General features: G+C 46.2%; 2 protein-coding genes across 3 annotated transcripts; both read right to left on the reverse strand.

The window, feature by feature from the left end:
* On the reverse strand, positions 1-7,472 carry sfxn5b (sideroflexin 5b; the record flags this gene model as incomplete). 2 transcript variants are annotated; one of them, XM_084469487.1, is made up of 14 exons in its annotated part: positions 1-114; positions 490-607; positions 1,224-1,309; positions 2,190-2,305; positions 2,594-2,684; positions 3,206-3,271; positions 3,842-3,898; positions 4,042-4,095; positions 4,275-4,300; positions 4,464-4,518; positions 4,694-4,720; positions 4,919-4,996; positions 5,109-5,177; positions 7,416-7,472. In XM_084469487.1, the coding sequence occupies 14 exons, from the start codon at positions 7,470-7,472 to the stop codon at positions 37-39; spliced, it is 978 nt and encodes a 325-aa protein (XP_084325613.1). In that variant the 3' UTR covers positions 1-36. The 2 variants fall into 2 exon arrangements, with proteins under 2 accessions (XP_084325613.1, XP_084325612.1); XM_084469486.1 differs by having other exon boundaries at positions 4,416-4,518.
* A 1,528-nt stretch (positions 7,473-9,000) lies between these two features.
* Positions 9,001-18,311, reverse strand: rab11fip5b (RAB11 family interacting protein 5b (class I)). The gene is made up of 7 exons (XM_084469098.1): positions 17,894-18,311; positions 15,477-16,012; positions 14,030-14,636; positions 11,888-13,460; positions 11,079-11,155; positions 10,044-10,185; positions 9,001-9,411 (listed from the first exon to the last, which is right to left on the reverse strand). Exons 1-7 carry the CDS (start codon positions 18,271-18,273, stop codon positions 9,151-9,153), a joined length of 3,576 nt encoding a protein of 1,191 aa, XP_084325224.1. The 5' UTR covers positions 18,274-18,311; the 3' UTR covers positions 9,001-9,150.
* Positions 18,312-19,518: the final 1,207 nt, after the last annotated feature.

The raw sequence follows: 19,518 nt of genomic DNA on the forward strand, positions 1-19,518 counted from the left end.
CCGCCATCCACTGCACTCTCCGACACACACCATTCATCATAAGCCCTTGTTGTAAATCAACACTCTGCAATCTGTCGCCATGGCAATCTCCGGCTCAAGGTGAGAAGCCTCGATCTGCGGAAAAAAGGCACAAAAAAAACCAACAAGCACACAACACGTAACGAATCAAGCATGAACTCAATATTTTTTTTCTTCAATCTTTGAGCTGCCTTCATCTGATAGAAGAGATGTCTGGGCCCCGTGGAAAATCGATGCGACTCATAATTAGACGCGGAAGGACACATCTGGGGTTAGACGATGAAGGGGCATGCGGGATGGGGGTTGGGCAAGAGGTGTACTTGTCAAGCCAAGTGCATGTAATTGGAATTCTATCCCAGCTGTTTCTGCACACAGAGGAGTGAGCTGCGTCGTCAGCGCTTACAGCAGCAGCAGCAGCAGCCGCCGCGGTTCGTTCAGCAGCACAAGAGCAGTCCGGAACATGGTCCCTACCTGAGACATCTGTGGAAACAGGCTAATGGCCAGAGGCAGGGAGAGGCTGAACGTAGCCAGGCACACCAGGCTGTGGATGGGGAGACGCAGTCGGCGGTGGTTCTGCAGAAACCGCAGTCTGTGGGAACACGGGATGAGTTAATCTGTTCAGGGTTTATTTTATATATATATATATATGGTGTGAATGTGAATATGGTCGAAAAATCCTCTACAAAGCTATGGTGCGGAGTGGCATTGCTTGTTTGTCTATCTCTTGTGGTTATGAGTGCAGTAATAATGATTATATAAGTCTACTTTTGCATTAGAGAAACGCTCAGTATGCCATCTGCAGTTGGGGCAAGCTTGATGTTGGATTAGACCTCTGGTGAATGAACACCAAAAACATAAGAGTGAAAGTAGCCACTGATGTGCTGGGTCAGTGATGTGCATAATCGAAAGAAAAAACATTTATCTCAATTACCGTCTTCAAGGGCAATCACAAAAAAAGTACCAAAAATGTATATAAAGATCATTCGCACATTTATTGTTCCGTCTGTGGAGCCGTTTATGTTGATGTCCGTGTCCGAGAGAGGTTTAAACCTCTAGGACCCTCTATACAGTAGTTTGTTCCAGTAGATGCCACTAAATTCGACACACTGGCCCTTTAAAACTGTATCTACATACGTATATGGAGACATATCGGAATAAACGTGAACAAACACGCACGGTACATTTAGACATATCTGTACACTCACTTCTCTAGGTAGGACATGAGGATGGGCGGTAAGACGAAGATGGGCATGGGCAGAACCACGCGCGTGAAGGCGGTCTCCATGATGGCCTGGAGGAGGACAGGAGAACGGGAGGACATATATATGTGATTTATTCCAGGCAACACATGCAGACATACAGTGTCCCTTTTTCACCACAATCGTTGCATCGTCCAGTTATAATTCAACTTTATTTTTCTGTTTAGAACTTCATTTGGGTTGTGTTGAGACATGCAGACAATTCACGTGGTAAATAAGTTACTGATTGTGTGCAGATTAAAAGACGTTCCAAAGGTCCAGTACTGGTCTGGTGGAATGCTTCAAGGACAATACCGGTCTTAGTGGTCATAACCGTCTCTCCTGGCATTACTCAAACATCCATTAACAATATAATTTGCTCTCACGCAAAATACTCTTCAGCATGGTTCAAGGAAGTCAGTTTGACAAATGATATAGCCACCAACAGATGTTTAAGTCCAGCCAGGAGAGATGGTTGTACAGACGATGGTTTGTTCACCCTGACTGGTTTGGTACTCATGGTACTTAGAGGTATGAATCCTGAAACAATATAACTCATCCACGCACGGATCAATCAAACAAGACTTGTTTGCTTCTCTTTAAATCGATTTGGCCAGAGGAGGAACAAATGGCAGTAAAAATCGAATGTTGAACAAGATGCATGGCTGCAGTGATACGGCGACATTGGCAGGCCTAAATCAACAGCAACCTTGCTCTTTAATGTCAAACCACATAGAATCAACCGCATCAAATTGATTAATTCACCATGCATGGAGAAGATGGCCCGGTCGAATGAGATAATACAGTTATGTCTAAACAAATTATTGAAGGAGTGGCTTTGGATGAACACTCGTCCTAAATTAACATATAGGAAACTGTGAATGCAAAATGTTTTTTTTCCCCATCTTACAGCCACACCTCCAACCCACTCACATTCTTAGCAGCGATTCTGGACGATCCGACCACATTGCCGTTGCTGTCCAGCACGTCGATGCCCTCGGTCAGCTCACTGTGCCTCATGAGGCCCACGTTGCAGATGTTTGCACAGGCTGAGAGAGACAGTGGAGTTGGGCTTAGAGAAGCACGTGAGGCACAGCTGGTGCTTTTAATGAACGAGTGTCACTATAATTCTGTTTACCTCAATCGTAAAATATCACCTTTACGATTGAGGTAAACGGAGTTATAGTGACACTCATTCATCAATAATCACCTTTCGATACAGTCCATACATACTACTTGATTGTACATGGGGATCCCAGTAAGAATCAAACCCCTAACCCTGTCTTAATCCCTTTCCTACCAGTGGATCCAGTGCATAGCGGCACATCAGTACGTACCCACAGCTGGGAAGGGGACCAGTCTCTGGATGATCATGCGGGTGGACGGGCTCAACTTGTTGGCCTTCTGAATCAGCACATTCAGTCCAACCTACAGCGCAGATATCCCATTGGGTAACATCGATTAGTTGCTATTACACCAATAGGTAATACTTTACCATTAGGTTCCATTAATGAACCATTCATCATTACCATTAGTTTATGTAGTAGTACCCTTACCCTAACCACTATGCAGTATTAGCATAGTGGTTAGGGTTAGGGTTAAGGTTATGATAGGTTACAGTTTGGGTTAAACCATAACTCTAACCCTAGAATTGAATACCTTAGTTAACAACTATTGTTAATTAACAGTTAATATTACTGTAGCACTCTTATAACACTCTATAGTAATAGTAAATGTATACCTCTAAATACAAGAAGATCAGTACTATATACAGAACTATACACATTAATACTACAACTACTTTTAAAACTGAACACGCACAACTGATTGGTCCATGAGACCGCCACCTGGATTAATCCTTTTGATAGTGCTTTTGAAGCACACTTGAAATGTAAAAACCCAACGGTGTGGACCTGCAGCAGAAGTGAGGATGAGGGCCAGGGACTTACTGCTATGGAGACGGCACTGGTCACAGCTCCCACGTAGCCTTGCAGAAACTTAGCAGTTGGCGTCGGCTGTATAACCACATCAAATACATAATATAATTGTAGCATATATTTATATATATGTGTGTGTGTGAAATACATATCTTTATAAAACGGGTGGCTTAAATCAAGCGATCTGATTGGTTCCCAACTGTTCCCAACTGACGCCCGTTCAGTTTACAGAGTTCCGTATCACTCCGTGCCTAACTTGAACTGTTGTTTATTTATATATAAAAGCAATAGCATAGTTCACTGAAGCCTACAAATAAGTTGATTGCTGGAGAGGGTGGAAATGTTGTAAAGCAATAGGCACACGGTGAGTGAACTGCTCGATAGCTTTTCCGACTTTCATACTTTTTCAAAATTGAGGGTGTCTATGACTTTCATTTCATTTAACCGTTTTATAAAAGCAATAGATCACTTCAGTCAGTTAAATGTGCTTATTATACCACAGTTAAGGGGGTCGATGTCCCTCTGCTGCGCGTCAGGACGAACAACGCCTCTTAACTGTGGTATAATGAGAACATTCCACAGCCTGTTGTGATCTATTGCTTAATTATACAACAAAACGTTGAAGTGAGCGGGTTTAAACCTCCCTACCTTGGTAGCATTGCGGTTGGCATAGTTCACACAGGCATTGTGACTCTGATTCAGCCACTAAAGGATGCAAGGAAGGAAGGATGGAAAGGAAAGAAGGAAGGTAGGTAGGTACATTACAAAAATACAAAGAGATATAGTTAAAGCCATCACTGTATTCCAATCTTTAAACTGCATAATGTCTGAATGAATGTATACTGTACCTGCCAAATTATGGTAGAAACCACTGTCTGATTTGGAAGTAGAAGGCCAATGACCTACACAAAATGTGATATTAAATATTATGACCTCCCTCTTGAGTCTAATAATGAGAATAAATGCACATAATTAGAATGCGGAGCAGATGGACATCCGCATAGAGGAGTCAACTTGTGGAAAAGTTGAATTATGCATTAAGAAAGCATATGCGATATCATGGGCTACAAAAATGACTCACAATCGGTGTTCCGAATGGTACATAACCTGTAGCGCAACAAAAACAAAAACAAACAAACAAACAAACAGACAAACCACAAAACCATATTCACCATGAAGGATTATGACAAAATGGTTTGAGACACAACTAAAAAAAGTCCACGCTTGGGGGGGGGGGGTGGGGGGGGGAGATCTTCATCTGAAGTCATACCTGACATTCTGAACGGCATGAAGATCTTCTCCCCGGTGTCGGGGTGAATGATGGCCTGTGTGCAAAGAGCATGACATCATCATCATCATCATCATCATCATCATCATCATCATCGTGCTGCCGGCCACAAGGGCGCAGGTCATTAAAAGATCACAGCTACGAGGGCTAGCACACAAGACCAAACCAGCCCCAGCTGTCACCTCTGGATCCACTGACACCACCACACTAACCTGTTTGACCTTCTGGGCTTCCCATAGCTGACGAGAAGAGGGAAAAAAACACATAATGGTTAAACAAGGATGAATCATTAGATGTGACAACGAGACAATGAATGACATTTTTTGATGACCATATTGATGTTATGGTTGACTCCATTGACTAACTCTGTGATTATGGGGCCGCGTTTCATCACGCACGCTCGTGAAACATTACGGTATGAAAGACTGAACGATGACCTGTTGGTTGGACACCCCCGGCGGAAGTCTGTCGTGTTTGAAGTCGTCGAGGAGTTTGACGCATTCTTTCAACCGTTCCTGCGGAGAAGCAAAAGGGGAAGACGGACAATTGCTGTAGAACCACGGGGGAATGTCAACTAGATTACATCACACAGACATTGGATTGCGTGTGTTTAAACGCTGACCGTACCTCAGACACCAGCAGCGTGCTGGGGTCTATGATGTCCACAAAGTGCCTCAGTCGACCGAGAAACGAACCCTGTCGATGGAGAAAAAACATGGTAGATGGTGAATGGTCGTAAACTCACCCCCAAATCAATATTTCTGATCAATAGTATTGGTTCTCCTTTCATGGTCCCCCCCTTCTGCTAAATAAAATGATGAAGGATTTGTTTTCTCTAACAAATCCATATGAGGTTCCTCTTGTCACAGAGGAAATAAATGTCCCATAATTGTCCTGCACAGTCCCCAGTTCAGACAGTCTGGTCCAATATCTTTTTTGTGGCAGTAGAAAATAACTCAAATGTACGGCAGATAAAATATCGCTTTGAAACCATCTTCCGATAAAGTGTTGCAAAAATAGTGGCGCTTTGAAACCAAGCGTCCAGTCATGCTTGCATTAATCATCAGCCAGGCTTTATAATTTTCCTTTTAACTTCGCTCCTTTGGACGCGAACATGCCAGCTGAACTATGTGTGCCAACACTCTGAAAAGGCCCCATGGCAGTGAGTGCCAAAGGCCCCCCCCCACCCATCTCACCCACCTCCCTTTTGTTGACGAGATCAGCATGCTAAAACACAGGCAGTCGCTCCCATCAGATCCCCATGAGTGAATCCCAACAGTAGGAAAGTACAGCCAACCCAACAGCGGGAATGTACAGCCAACCCAACTGTAGGAATGTACAGCCAACCCAACAATAGGAATGTACAGACAACCATAAGAAAGAGTGTATGGCAGAAGAGAACGAGTGTGTTGCCATGTCATCAATTCAACCTGAATCAATTCCCATTATAATTTGCACCCCCCAACTCTATTGATGAGCCCAAACTCGTCAATGATCTCTTTGGCTTTGGAGCAAAGGAGAGGAGCGAGGAGAAACCGTTTGTCATCTGTCGCTCTCTGAATGTCTCCAGGTTATCTTCGGCAGCAGTCTGTCACAGGGAACGCTGTCTGAAGGCCTATATACAGTCTGCACGGGCCATATGCTCTACTCATGCTGCAATGCTGCCTTCTCAGATTAGATTGGATACAGAGAGAGAGAGAGAGAGAGAGAGGTAGAGAGAGAGAGAGAGATCCATGCACTCAGACTCTTTTAATTATGTATGTGTTCCAGCTCTCCAGAGAATTGGAGGCTTTGGCGAGGATGGAGCTTCATGCACACCACGGGCACACAGAGCTTTAGGTTGATGGTGGATACAACAACAAGGAGAGCCTTGTCTCAGCCTCTCCATTTGGCCTTGAGGAGGGAATGAAGATATGTGTTACAGATCTTCTCTTTATTCACTTAGTGTGTTGGGGGCTGAATACGGGATTTTAGGTGAAAAGGGGTCCATTGTAGGTTAGATGAGATTGAGTAGGATTAATATATGGGATAGAAAATCACTTGGAATCAGAAAGTAGTACCATCTGGAAATCAAGCAAGCGTTTTTTTTAAATTATTATTATTACAAGGCTATAGCACTATATTACTACTTTATATTATAACTATAACCAACAAGTGATTGATAGTAGTGGTAGTTGTTATATAACCATGCAAACAATAGATAAATAACGTGTGTAAATGTACTTTGTACGGATCAAGTCAGGTGAACAATTCCCCATCGTTTTATTACACAAATGACTGCGATAAACAAGTTGTGTACTGCACCTGTCCATAATAATGGATATTTCTCTACAGGTTCCCAGGTTAATTTGACCTAATGTCTAAGGTCGTTTCTATCTTAAAGTTGCCCAAATTCCTTCTAGATGGAATATAATAGCTTTGAAAAAGTCTGCCAGTGCAGCCTCAGGATGCAGGATGCACGAAGGCTGGTTTTAATTACAATCCCATGCACACATTCAGTAGGCGATTTTCAACAAATCGTAGAAGGGGGGGGGGGGGAAGCATGAACAACAGGACCTGCAGGATAAAGAAAAGTGGTTGAACTCGCTGACCGCTGTGAAGTGTTTTGGTGCTGGAATGAGCATGGTGAAATATCACTCAGTGAGGGGCAACGTGGATATCTCGACGATAACATCACATAAAGAGGATCCTTTCTCTGGTGTCTTTATCGCCATCTCGACCAGAGTAAGGTCCGCTATGGACGGATTGTCACTTTAAAGTTCTCAGTCTTCGTGGAGACCGAGAAACAGGGCGGTTACACCGCGCGTCAAAGGCAACTTTCGCCACTCAGCATCGCTTCTCGGAGCACCCAGGAGCGTAGGGTGTTTTTGAGTGTGCAGAATAACACAACTCTACTATTACATGCATGCAAACGAAAGTTAAAAAACGAATTACCTGGTCGTGTTGCGGTTTCCCTAGCTGAAAAGCAGGATACACAGCGGGCTCCGTCATGACACCGAGTGATCTATGTGTTAATGAGGCGAATCATGGACAGATTGGAGTGGAGTTGAACTACAGCTCCTGTGAAAGTAGTCGAGCAGCGAGGCGCAGCGTCTGTCGGGATGTGTAGTTTCTAGATTAAGTCAGACAACATAGGACATCACCGCCCAGAAGAGCCAAGGGGGGGGAGTTACATAACTGTTCGTATTGATACGCTGGCTTTGATTGCATGAGACACCGTTGATGCACTGGAAAACTAATTGTAAGACTTTAATTATAGGCATAGTGATGCTTATATCAGTACGCAATGCTGATTGGCTTATGCAATGCACATGCAGACAAAGTTAGGGTACTGGTGAGATGTGCTTTGTTTTGGGGTGTTTGCCCAAAAAAACAAGCCAATGTCCAACTGAAGAAGCTATACAAAGAGAGAGATGATTTAAAGGAAGCAGGGTAGCCAAGACAACCGTACAACGTGCTCCTCCTCTAACGTCCTGTAGAGGGTGCTGTTGTAACTAGGTAAGGGGACACTGGTAAACAGCGCCCCCAAGAGCAGATACGACGTTATTACTTACCAACTAAACTTTAATTATGAATTTTCGACTAATGTTTTGGTTATACAATTATCAAAGTTTAGATTATAAAGACTATGAAACAAATATTTTTAAACTGTGCACTTTATTTTTGATGTATCAACATATTGCAATAATGCAAAGCATTGCCATTGGCTACAGTGGTACTGAAAGTGAGATCAGTTTGTATCATTTCTTGACAAAATAATGTAAAAGAAGAGTGTAAATTGAATAAATCTTTACATAATTCTATATTTTTTTAACTCTTGAATAATAAATAACAGAGATGTCTTGGTCAATACTCAAACATAAAGATTTCGACAATAAAACGACAGAACTGCTAAAAAAAAAAATACATAAATAGGATATCTACATAATTCTGCTTTGAGCAAGATGCAAGGATGGGAAAATATTATTTGTTGCTTATGACAAAGAGATGCATTAATGATGTATTGTGACGTATGAGCATTTTCTCTACCCTATATTTGTTATTTTCCCAATATCTTAAAAAAAAAACATTTCATCACCTCAATAAAACTCTTTCCAGTTGTTATTCAAATTCAACGATTGCATGTTTTTAACATCATGTGCAAAAAAACAACGTCAACTGTTCATTTGATGACCAAACGTCAATAGCCCTATACCCTGGAACATTAGATCGGAAGGTGTATGTCTATGTGGAAGCAGTATGCTATTTGTAAAGTGACAACAGCGTAGCATCATCTTCAATGTATCTCATTGTAGTATCGCAATAAGCGTGACCATAAGCTACAAGGGAAGAAACCTCCTGGTAGCCAGTGCTTTCTTCCAGCACCGTACCAAATAGAGGTTGTAACAAGCATGCCGTTTTTTCGGGGGGGGGGGTAATAGCCTACGTAGTGTAGTGTCTACATCGACAGGGCAGTAGAAGCAGTGAGACAAGGCTGACAAGGAGGTCCAGAGGGTGGGGAGGGGGGGTTGTCTTAACTAGTGATCTCCCAGACAGAACCTGTGTTATCTCTGTGCAAAAAAAATCCTTTCCGAAAAGGGGAGTTACTACGATCTATCGTTTGACTATGAGTCTTTGACATGGAGGTTACAAATATTCTGTCCTTAGCGACGTCTTGCGTCGGTCAACGTCACTTGTGTCGGGCGCGCACTTGGAGGAGCGTGGGCGTCTGCTCCATGATCCTCAGCAGCAGGTTGTCGATGTAGTCCTCGAGGTCTCGCACCTGGAGCTTCAGCTTCTTCAGCTCGGCCTCCCGCTTGTCCAGCAGCGCCCCCTGCTGCTCGCTGTCAGCCTGCTGCTTCTGCATGTCCATCTCCTGCTGCAGCAGCAGCGCGATCAGCTCCATGTTGGACAGCTGCTGATACTGGGCTGTGTTGTCCACAGTCGGCAGCTAGAGAGAGGGGGGGGAGGGAAGGGGAGAGGAAAAGAGGGAGGGAGAGGGCAAGGGAGAGACAGAGAGAGAGAGAGAGAGAGAGAGAGAGAGAGAGAGAGAGAGATAGAGAGAGGAGAGAGATAGAGAGAGAGAGAGGGAGAGAGAGAAGGAGAGAGATAGGTAGAGAGAAAGAGAGACAGAGACACAAAGAGAGAGAGAGAGAGAGAGAGATATGGAGGGAGAATAGGAGGGGCCATGGAAAGGTTCAAAGGTCACAGCTGTGTAATGTTCTGGGTCACATGTTGACGTGCATGTTGTTCTGATTCACAGAGAGAGCAGGCGGATCAACCCAGCACTCATACATTTTCACCCCCTTCACATTGCCATTGTAACGTCATCTTGCTAAAAGTCACACACATTCATACCTGATATTATCTCAGAAAATCTAATTTCAAATCCAATATACACTTGGATTGGTCGTTTTTTTTAAATGGTGATTATTTTTTGTGGTATACATTGGTTAACTTTCTGGTGTCTGTCTGTCACTGAGGAAAAATAGATTTGCTCGTCTCAATGTGCCTTTCCTGGTAAAAACTGAGACACGAGAGATTTCAAAGGTTTGAGATGGTGTTCTCGTTGCTGCGTGTTACCTGACTCCTCTCAGGCTCTGCTGCACTCTGACTGGCCGCGCGGCTGGGGTGTATGGTGGACTTGAGCTTCTCCAGGACAGAGCGGCCGTCCTTCTTGTCCGACGGGCCCCCTGTGGTGCTCAGGGGCTTCACTGGATGGGGGCTGGAACACAACAAGTCGACGGCCCTTCACATTGGACTCAGGCTTGTGTGGTCAATACAGTAGAGTCCTCCTGGTCCATCATGCTACATTTAACAATAATTGGGGTTCGCTAACACGTGAGAAAATGGATGCATCTCCAGCTTAATGGAAGATGGAGAAATACAACCCTTCATGTAACCGAGATCACACAGGAAGGTATCAATGAGTCACGCTAGCCCAAAAATGGGTTGATAATAAACTACAGGGAATTATGACTGAGTATGAGCAATTAGCATTAGCACAAGTAAGCGTTACATACACTGATACACCGGAATATACAGTGTAAATGTAATGACTATGCTTGTTAAGGGAATGGTTAAGGCAATGCGCAATAGCACAAGTTAGCGATACATACATTAATACAACAGGAATATATCATGTAAATGTGACATATAACAGCAATAACCAATGCAGTACTCCTTGTTTGACTAAAGCGCTATAAGGAACTATGAGGAAGATCTGCTATTTTCCATTTTGACTTCTCATCACAATGAACGGTTTGTGGTCTGGAATGTCAATTAAACATCAAACTGAAACATGAATGAAATGAGCAAAATGAAACTGAAACAAAGCAAAATGTGCAGCCAGAGTCATCCTTCATTTTGGATACACAAATGAAGAGCTTCACATGCACTTGAAATCCTACAAACGACAACATAAAGGTGTACAAAACGGGAGCACAACAGAAACATACGCACACATCAGCCAATTAAGTCCCTATTCAAATGATGCGCCTGCGTTTGTTGTGTATAATTCCTACGCCTGACACACATTGTAACTCGCGTGTGTTACCTATTTTAAAGTGGAGGTTAGTAGCACAAATCCCTGTGGAGCTTAAGTGTGAGGTCTCTCACCTGCTCTCCTGACGGGGCAGGTTGCAAGCTGGATCTATCTCCTCAGGCAAAAGTGTGTGCAGTACAGCGATCGGGGGCTGGGCAGTGATGGATGGAGAGGGGAAGGAGGAAGAGGGAGAGGAGGTGAAGGGGGCCACAGCCAGCGTGCTGTTGAATCCGGTGCTAGGTAGCGTTCTCAAGGGGTGGATGGAGTTGCACGAGGACTCTGGGATTGCGGGAGTGGGAACGACGGAGGAAGAGAGGGATGGGGAGGGTTTGGGGTTTGAAAGGGTCCTCTTCTCAGGGGCAACTTTTGCGTGGAGTTCTTCAAAGCTGCTTCTGGTGCCCGTCGTGGCACATTGTTGTGTGTGTGTGATCTCCATGGCATGCGGGTATGCTTTTGAGGATGTCTCGGATTCTATATTGGTTTCAATAAAATCGCACGTATCTGCATGGGACAGTGGAAAGACTTGATGTGAATTACTGGGTTGATGTGGATGCTGTCGTTCCCTGGCCTCCGCTTGGAACCTTTGATTCGCCGGACATCTCATCCCGCTTGGTCTAAGACGTGCACTGACCACTCTGGATGATGATGATGACGATGAGGATAATGATGATGAGTCCTTCTTATTGAGAGTCACTAGGCTGGCCTGGAGGTTTCCATTGCCATCAAGGTCCTCATTGAGTGTCTTGTTCAAAGCATCTTTGGTTGTATCTGGATTTGACTCAGCTTGTGCAGATGTAAGGCTGACTAAAGAACCAATCTCACAGATATTTCGTTGTGTCTGTTGACTGAGATCACATCCCTCATCTTCCCCAAATGGTAACACCATAAGCAGTTCATTGGACAGGTTACTCGTGGTTTCCAAAGAGACATTAGTCTGTGTTGTGCTAAACGTGTGATCTGGCATACTCATCTCCATATGGTAGTTTGCCAGCAACATGTCTTCAGCTGGTTGCTGGAAGACTGTGTCGAGACCTCTGAGATGTTTGACAGGGTCACCTATATCCGATGGGGATGAGCCTTCAGAATCAATGAAAGTAAAATCGGAATCGTTCACATTCATGTTCAGGTCTTCAAATGTGAGCGATTGAGATATGTCTGTATGATTTGGACATGGCGGGTGATCTTGATCCACAGGTGGTGTGTATACTGTGGACTGTAGTATGGAGGAAGTGTCACCGATGTCTATCATATTAGACCTGATGACAGCTGTGGATAAGCTCCCCAAGAAATCAGACACTATCTTTTTCTCATCATGACACACTTTGTCCCCGATCCAATCCTTGTTTTCCAAATGATTGGCATTTTTTGGAGCGATACTGCCCAGTGCGCTGTTGACTTTGGGCTCGCTACTATTTCCAATGCCGACACGCCCGTACAAATCCTGTTCAAACAGCATCCCTCTCCAGCGATCGTTCTCATCCTCTAACGGTTCATACTTAAACTTCTTGAGGTTATCCTCAGGCTGGAACGCCGGCGCCGATAGGTTTTCGTACGGCGACGTTCGAACACTCAGGGAGTCTGAAGTCTCGCTGGTCGAGAGGTGGTCCGGAGAGACGCTCCGTGTGCTCCCCTTGCGCTCGGCCTCCCTGCCACGCTGCCGAGAGGCGGCGCCCGTCTGTGACAGGAGGCAGGCCTCCTGCTGGACCGCTAACTGCTGGCCTCTATGCAGCCAGGTGTCGGCATCGCTCACAGGGGTTCTGAGCAACCTGCGGGGGGGCAACGGCGGAGGCGGAACATCATCTGCCTTCTGTTCTTCTATGGTGTGAAAGGAATTACTGTTCAGAAGAGCCCTACTGCATCTTTGAGGGTGACTTGGGATGGCTTTAAACGTTTTCGGGGGGAGAGGCCCCTTTGGGGAGTTGAGCCTGCTCGAGGCGAAGGCATCAAAGAAGTCATCGCATTCCTCCCGGCTCTCAGACACGGAGCGAGGCGCGGAGTGGTCGGGGGAACAGGGAATGGGGGAATTTGGAAGCAACGCAGGGAGGGAGATCTGCCGCGCAATGGGCCTCGGTCGCTCCCTTCTGGCCGAGGCTGTTTTCTTTGGTTTCGCATCGTGAGACGGGACGGGGTTGAAGGGAGGTGAGTGGGAAGAGGCCCGGACCGAAGGGGAGCGAGGCACGAGAGGAGGGGATTTGCACAAGTCTTCGGCTATGAGCTCCTCAAAGAAGGGGTTACGCTGCATATGCGTCAGGAAGGGGTTGGAGGTGGAAATGGGGGTGGTGGATGGAGAAGATGAGGCTGAGAAGGGAGAGGAGTGATTCCCGTTGTCGGGGGAGACTAGGCCATTGGGGGAGGCAGAGGGAGAGGGGAACTGGAATTGTTGGGGAATGGGTGAGCGGGGAGGGAGGGGAGGGGGCACATCTGAGCTGCTTTCTACCTTAGGAGAAACTTCCAGCCTGTGAAGGAAATAGGGCACAAGTAGTCTTCTTAGTTAATAATGTGCCGGTTGACCAATGGGGAGCAATTCTTTACACACAAACAAAAAACAAGACCATCCGAATGCTTGGTGACATTCATATAAGATTGGACTTTTTTTTCTGGCTGCACAACTGAAATCGTGAAGCTTTTGATTGAAGTTGTGAACTAAAAGAAAGAAGAAAGCAGGATGGAAAGAGCAACTGAAGATCATTTCAAGAAGCAAAAGATGCAGTGCTTGCAAATCATTTAAAAGCGAAGAATAGAATAGTGTACAACAATCCCGTTTAAATCATGCAGACTGTCGGGTGAACCCATTTCAGACATTGTAATCTACTGAGAACTGAAAAGAAACCTCAAAGATGAGAAAGCTGTAGGGGAGAAACATGAAATGATATGGCATTGCAGAAAACGCTGTTTCAACTTAATTGAGTCCCATTCCAACTGTGCAGGGGGGGAAAGCAGACACTCGCAACCAACGACCCCCAGGCAGACGTACTCAGACACCACGGGCAGCCCTACAGGCATCGCTCATCTCGCCCTCACCCACCTTGGTTTGTTCTGGGTATCAGCGGATCCAAACCAACCTCTCAGCCTCCCCTCCGCGGCCACACCTGCCTGGCCCTGCTCCGCCTTGGCAGGGAGGGAGTCGCTCCTCCCCCCGGAAAACAGCGCCTTCTTCTGTCTCTTCCCGTCTGCGGCCGCGGAGTCTATCGCCGTGGCAGCCTGCGTGGGACGACCCCCCATCCGGGCGCTCTGCACCGTTGACGCCGCCGCCGCCGCCGGCTCGGGTTCCCTCTCCTCCTCCCTCTCCTCCTTCTTCCCCTTGTCGAAGGACCAGCGGCGGCCCTCGCCGGGGGAGGTGGCCGGGTCGCCGCGCTTGGTGAGGTTCTGCAGGGAGCGGGACAGCGGGGAGCACTTCTCCAGCAGGACCAGCTTGGACTGGAGGGCCGCCGAGCTCCGGGGCGTGGACGGCTCGGAGTCGTAGACGTGGCTGCCGTTGATGCAAAGGGAGGACTTGGACTGGGTCATGGTGTGGCCCCTCAGGGCCTCCACGGCGGGGGAGGTGCGAGCGGCAGACGTGGTGATCTTGCTCGCTTCGTCGCTGAAGGCCCGCTTGTGGGTGAGAACCTTTGTGGTGTGTTGGCTTGTGAGCACTGTTGGAACACAGTGATGGAAGTTAGCAAGTGATGTTTGTTTTGATGTTTGATACGCATAAACATGCCCTTCACACACATATTAAAGGGGTAGTTCAGGATTTTGGACATCGGGTCTCATTTCCAAGTGAGCCAGTGTGTTATTTATCATTGGAGACCGTTTTCAACACTTTTCATTCAGTCCTTCTAGTTGCAGAAATCGCTGGTGCTAGGCTAGCGCAAGTCGAGGGGAACTGCTAGCCTGCCAATAAAAACAGTTTTACCCACTCCAAAGTACACCCGATGCAAACCAATTATAATGCCCGACTATCGATGTAAATGTCTGTGTTGATTAATAGTTGAATAATATTAGAAATAAGACTATCCTTGTATCGCAATGATCACATTACATTTTGGGGGACTACTTTCTCAGCAGTGGCAGAATTTCACTTTGCTCCGGTGTAGCAACCAATTCACTATAGCAGAAGGTAAACAGAGAAGCACACTCCAGGTAATATCAGTCCGCCGCTGCCGTAGCTTGCTTCCAACTACAGGGATTGCGATGCAATCCGATGCAAGGGTAAGTTTATTTCTAACATTATTCTATCAACACAGACATTTACATCGATAGTCGGGCATTATAATTGGTTTTCGGGGGTGGGTAAAACTGTTTTTATTGGCAGGCTAGCAGTTCCCCGTGACTTGCGCTAGCCTAGCACCAGCGATTTCTGCGACTAGAAGGACTGAATGAAAAGTGTTGAAAACGGTCTCCAATGATAAATAACACACTGGCTCACTTGGAAATGAGACCCGATGTCCAAAATCCTGAACTACCCCTTTAACAACGTCAGCAAAGCCTACCTTTCTTAGCCAGGTCGGCCTCGCCATAGAGGCTGTCCACTCTGACTTTGCTTGTATAAATGGGGGAGCTGGGAGGATCTGCGAGGAGGTCCAGGCTGGGAGGCGGGCCAAGGTTATCACTGGCCAGAGACGACACACTGCTCTCTGACGCCAGCGAGGAGCAGGATCTGGTATCGGACGACCTGCGCAGCTTCCCCTTGAAGAAGTCCTTCACCTTGCTTCTCTTCTCCTCCACCACCACCGCCGCCACCTCTGTCTCTCCTGACTGCACCCCGACACCCTCTCCGGCGTGCTGTCCCAGGTTGCCCGACACGGCGGCGAAGCGACCGGGCAGGATGGCGGAAGAGGACTCCACGTCTCCGCGCTTCCTGCCGGTGACGCGGTCCTTGAGTTTGCCGAAGGCCGAGCGCGGCTTGTCCTGCATGTTGAGGTCGAACATGCTGGCTGTCATGTTGTTGCGCGTGAACTGGACGGTCACCTGCATTTCGCCACGTTCCTTCTCCTTCCTGCCCGCCTTGGAGTTGAGCTTCATCCATCTGTGGCCAATGAGAAACACAGAGGAGACATGGCGGCATCCACCCTGAGCTGGAGATCATTTTATATGAATACATTGTATGGGGGGCGCAGCCAATATGAAATGGTACCACTCCCAAACCAGCTTGCCTTGAGGCAAGGCATTTCTGGCATTGCAACACCCTGGTTCAGACAACAGCTCAATACTGCATCTAAGAGAGGGTTTTACGACTCTCTGGGGGTGAACACAAAACAAAACTGCTCCTTATAGGACATAGTCATGCTGACGTGTGTGTGTGTGTGTGTGTGTGTGTGTGTGTGTGTGTGTGTGTGTGCACTTAAAGATGAGGGGAAAGAAAGTATAAAATCAATCAGAAAGTGCCTACCACTTTAAAATAAATTGAGAATCATGAAATATAAAAGCACAGTAAAGCAACGCATAGAGACTGATGCAATCTCCTCTCTATTTTATGCAAGACATCATGAAAGCCTGTAATAATCTCCGAAAAATGTATATTTTATGAAGCCAAGGCTTTTACACTTAATTAATAAGCCTAAAACTGAAACGAAATGAGCCCTGGGGATATAGTTATTAGCTGGTTGGCAGCAGGGAAGAAAAGTCACAGACAAGGCTACAAATGAAACAAACTATTCTGATACCATGTAATGCTATTACAATTTAATATTATGTCCCTACAAAGCTGTGGAAAAAAAAAACATCAGGCCTTTCACTCCTTACGTAACGCATCTTAGATTCTCCTTAAACTGGGTGGACTATTGCTCAGTGGTGAGAACAACTTGTTGAGATTTGTTCCTATAATACCATCTGTCTAGTCATAGTGTTTGTAAAAAATTAAATAAAATCATCAATATGCGCTGAAGATAAAGATGGGATTACAGTTGCATTGTTTTACTATCTATGTGAACCAACAGGCATTACCAAATGGTACAATTTGGTTCCAACATTGGTCAAGTATCATGTAAATATCATGTTGTCATGTGACAGTGATAATAGAAGTTATTTCTGTCCTAAAATAAAGCAGTAATAGGTGATAAATCTTCAATGTTGATTGGGTAATGATATTAGGAAGCGTACAACTTTTTTAGGACCAATGCCTGCCTGTGTTTGGAGCCTGAAGTTTGTGAAAGGGTTGTGTGTGTGTGTGTGTGTGTGTGTGTGTGTGTGTGTGTGTGTGTGTGTGTGTGTGTGTGTGTGTGTGTGTGTGTGTGTGTGTGTGTGTGTGTGTGTGTGCGCGTGTGTGTTTCATTCTTCACATGCTTGTGTAAATGCCCCCTCCACAGCACAGTGAACTACAAATGGTCAGCCATAAAGGTTATTATGAGGACACTTATATAGAAGCAAACCACATGCAAACCTCAATAAGTTGTTTTTCTGAGCGTAAGGCATGGCATTGTTGGAGATTTCACCTCAAATTACACTTCATGCAACTTCAATTTGTCCCTCACTGCAGTGCACATTTCTAAAGGAGGCCTACAACCATTTTACCAGAACCATTTCCCTTCACATAAGTTTTCATTGAAGCCCATGACATCAAATCCAGATTTGGGTTTTGCTTCATGCAGTGAATAAATAATAGACCACGTGTTTCGGTAAGTACCATCAGCAGCCCTTCTGCTAGATAGAGGAGTGCATTTGGACATTGAGTTAATGAGTCTCTCCATGTCAGGGGGAAGTTGAGTCGTGCTGCGCAATTAGAGGTTGGGCAAATTAGGCAATTATAGAAACATGTGGTTAAAAATAGACCAATCAAAGTCACTGACAAGGACCTTCATTGTTATATGAGAATGACAATTTGATGTGTCTAAATGTGTAGTGGACGTGACGTGACCGACATTGAGTGTGCAGGTGATGTAGGTGGACGGAAATGCCAAGTGTGACCTACTCATCTCTTGGACACATTCCATCGTTAAAGATCCTATCCAGAGGGATGGAGGCTTGTCCCAGGAAAACGTCCAGCCCAATCAGCACCCGGTGCATGACCGTGAGCACAAGGTCGCCGCTCCCGGGGGGGTAGGCGCTGCGACCCCCCTCCTCTAGCACCCCTGGAAGCAGCTCGAAGCAGCATTCCTCGTTCCACTCGGGCACCGCAGCCCTCTCCACCAGGCCGGTGGTGTACTTCTCCTTGCCCACCTGGATGATGGTGTACAGATAGCGGCTGCCGTGCTTGCCTTTCGTCCGCAGACCCCTCGCGCGGAGGACGGTGACGTTCACATGCGTAGGTACCCATCGCTGGTCGTCGTCCAGGTCTATGAGGGACATCATGGTGAAGGCAGGCTGTAGTTAGTGTAAGTCCTGACTCGTCTGCACCTGGGATTCTGCGGATCTGGACTTTAGTGGCGCATCGGTGGGTCTGCTCTGCGTTGCAGCGGTGTCGTCCCGCCTCGGCTCGCCTCGCCTCGCCTGCCGTCCGCTCGAAGTCAACGTGTGTCTTGCGCAGAATGTCTATCCGAAAGTACACACACGGAGCTCACGATTTGGGGATGTTTTTAGCGACGTCAAGTCCAGCAGCAGAAGCGAAAGGCCTGCTTGCGGTCTAAGTAGTCACATGCCATTCCTCCCATGTAATACAATGTCCCGCCCGGACACAAGTACGGACGACGAGAGCCAAGCAAAAGTCAATACTTAACATGAACGGTACATCCACGCATGTGTGCAGTTTACATACACTCCTCAAACTAGTTTAAGGCATGGCCCGACCCGCCCCTCTCCCAAATAAGTCCCGCATGCAGCAGCCCTGCAATGGATGCCGCAGAGCAAGCGAAACAAACGGAGAACCGTCACCAAAAAGTCTTATCCGAAAAGTGTAGTCGTGCTGCAGCATGCATGCTGCAGGAGACATGGAGTCCTCGTCGGGGAGACGCGTTTGGGAATGTTGGAGCCGTTTGTCATGGGATACAGAATGCGGTAACTGGGTTGGCAGCGGGCATCATTGGGTGACTACAGTACATGGGCGGACCCCTCATTATCCAACTCATCCCTCCATGATGGCAACTATTTCAATGCCATGTGTGGCTAACAAAGGCATCAATATTAGGCAATGCTGTGTTCTTATTTTACCTTACACATAGGTCTGAATCATGACATTTGAGCAAGTTTTAGTTGTAGGCTTAATATCACATATGTTATTAGAGAGGTATACAACAACACAATGGGCTGTTTTGTTAAACTTAAGCCCCCCAAAGAAGCCAATCTTCTCTAAGCCAAAAAGACTAATTCTCTGTGGAAAAGAAGATAACATCTATTCAGAATAGCCTAATAAATAAAACGAATACGTCGATTGTGAGTAACACGTAAATTTCCAATACAATGCATGCTCAAAATTATTATTGCTTGTTAACATGACGTCAATGTTTGTTTACATTCACATGTTAACGTTAATTTCTTGTCTGCGCCTGCAGACTATTGCTGTATCATCCCTGCTGCCGCGGCTGTTCGCTGCTCTAGCGCCATCTGGTGGCCAACCATCGCACCGCGTTATGAGAGAGCGACGCTGTTTCGCCTATGCAT

Source organism: Micromesistius poutassou, assembly GCF_964030765.1.
Source record: "Micromesistius poutassou genome assembly, chromosome: 6".
Taxonomy (NCBI): domain Eukaryota; kingdom Metazoa; phylum Chordata; class Actinopteri; order Gadiformes; family Gadidae; genus Micromesistius; species Micromesistius poutassou.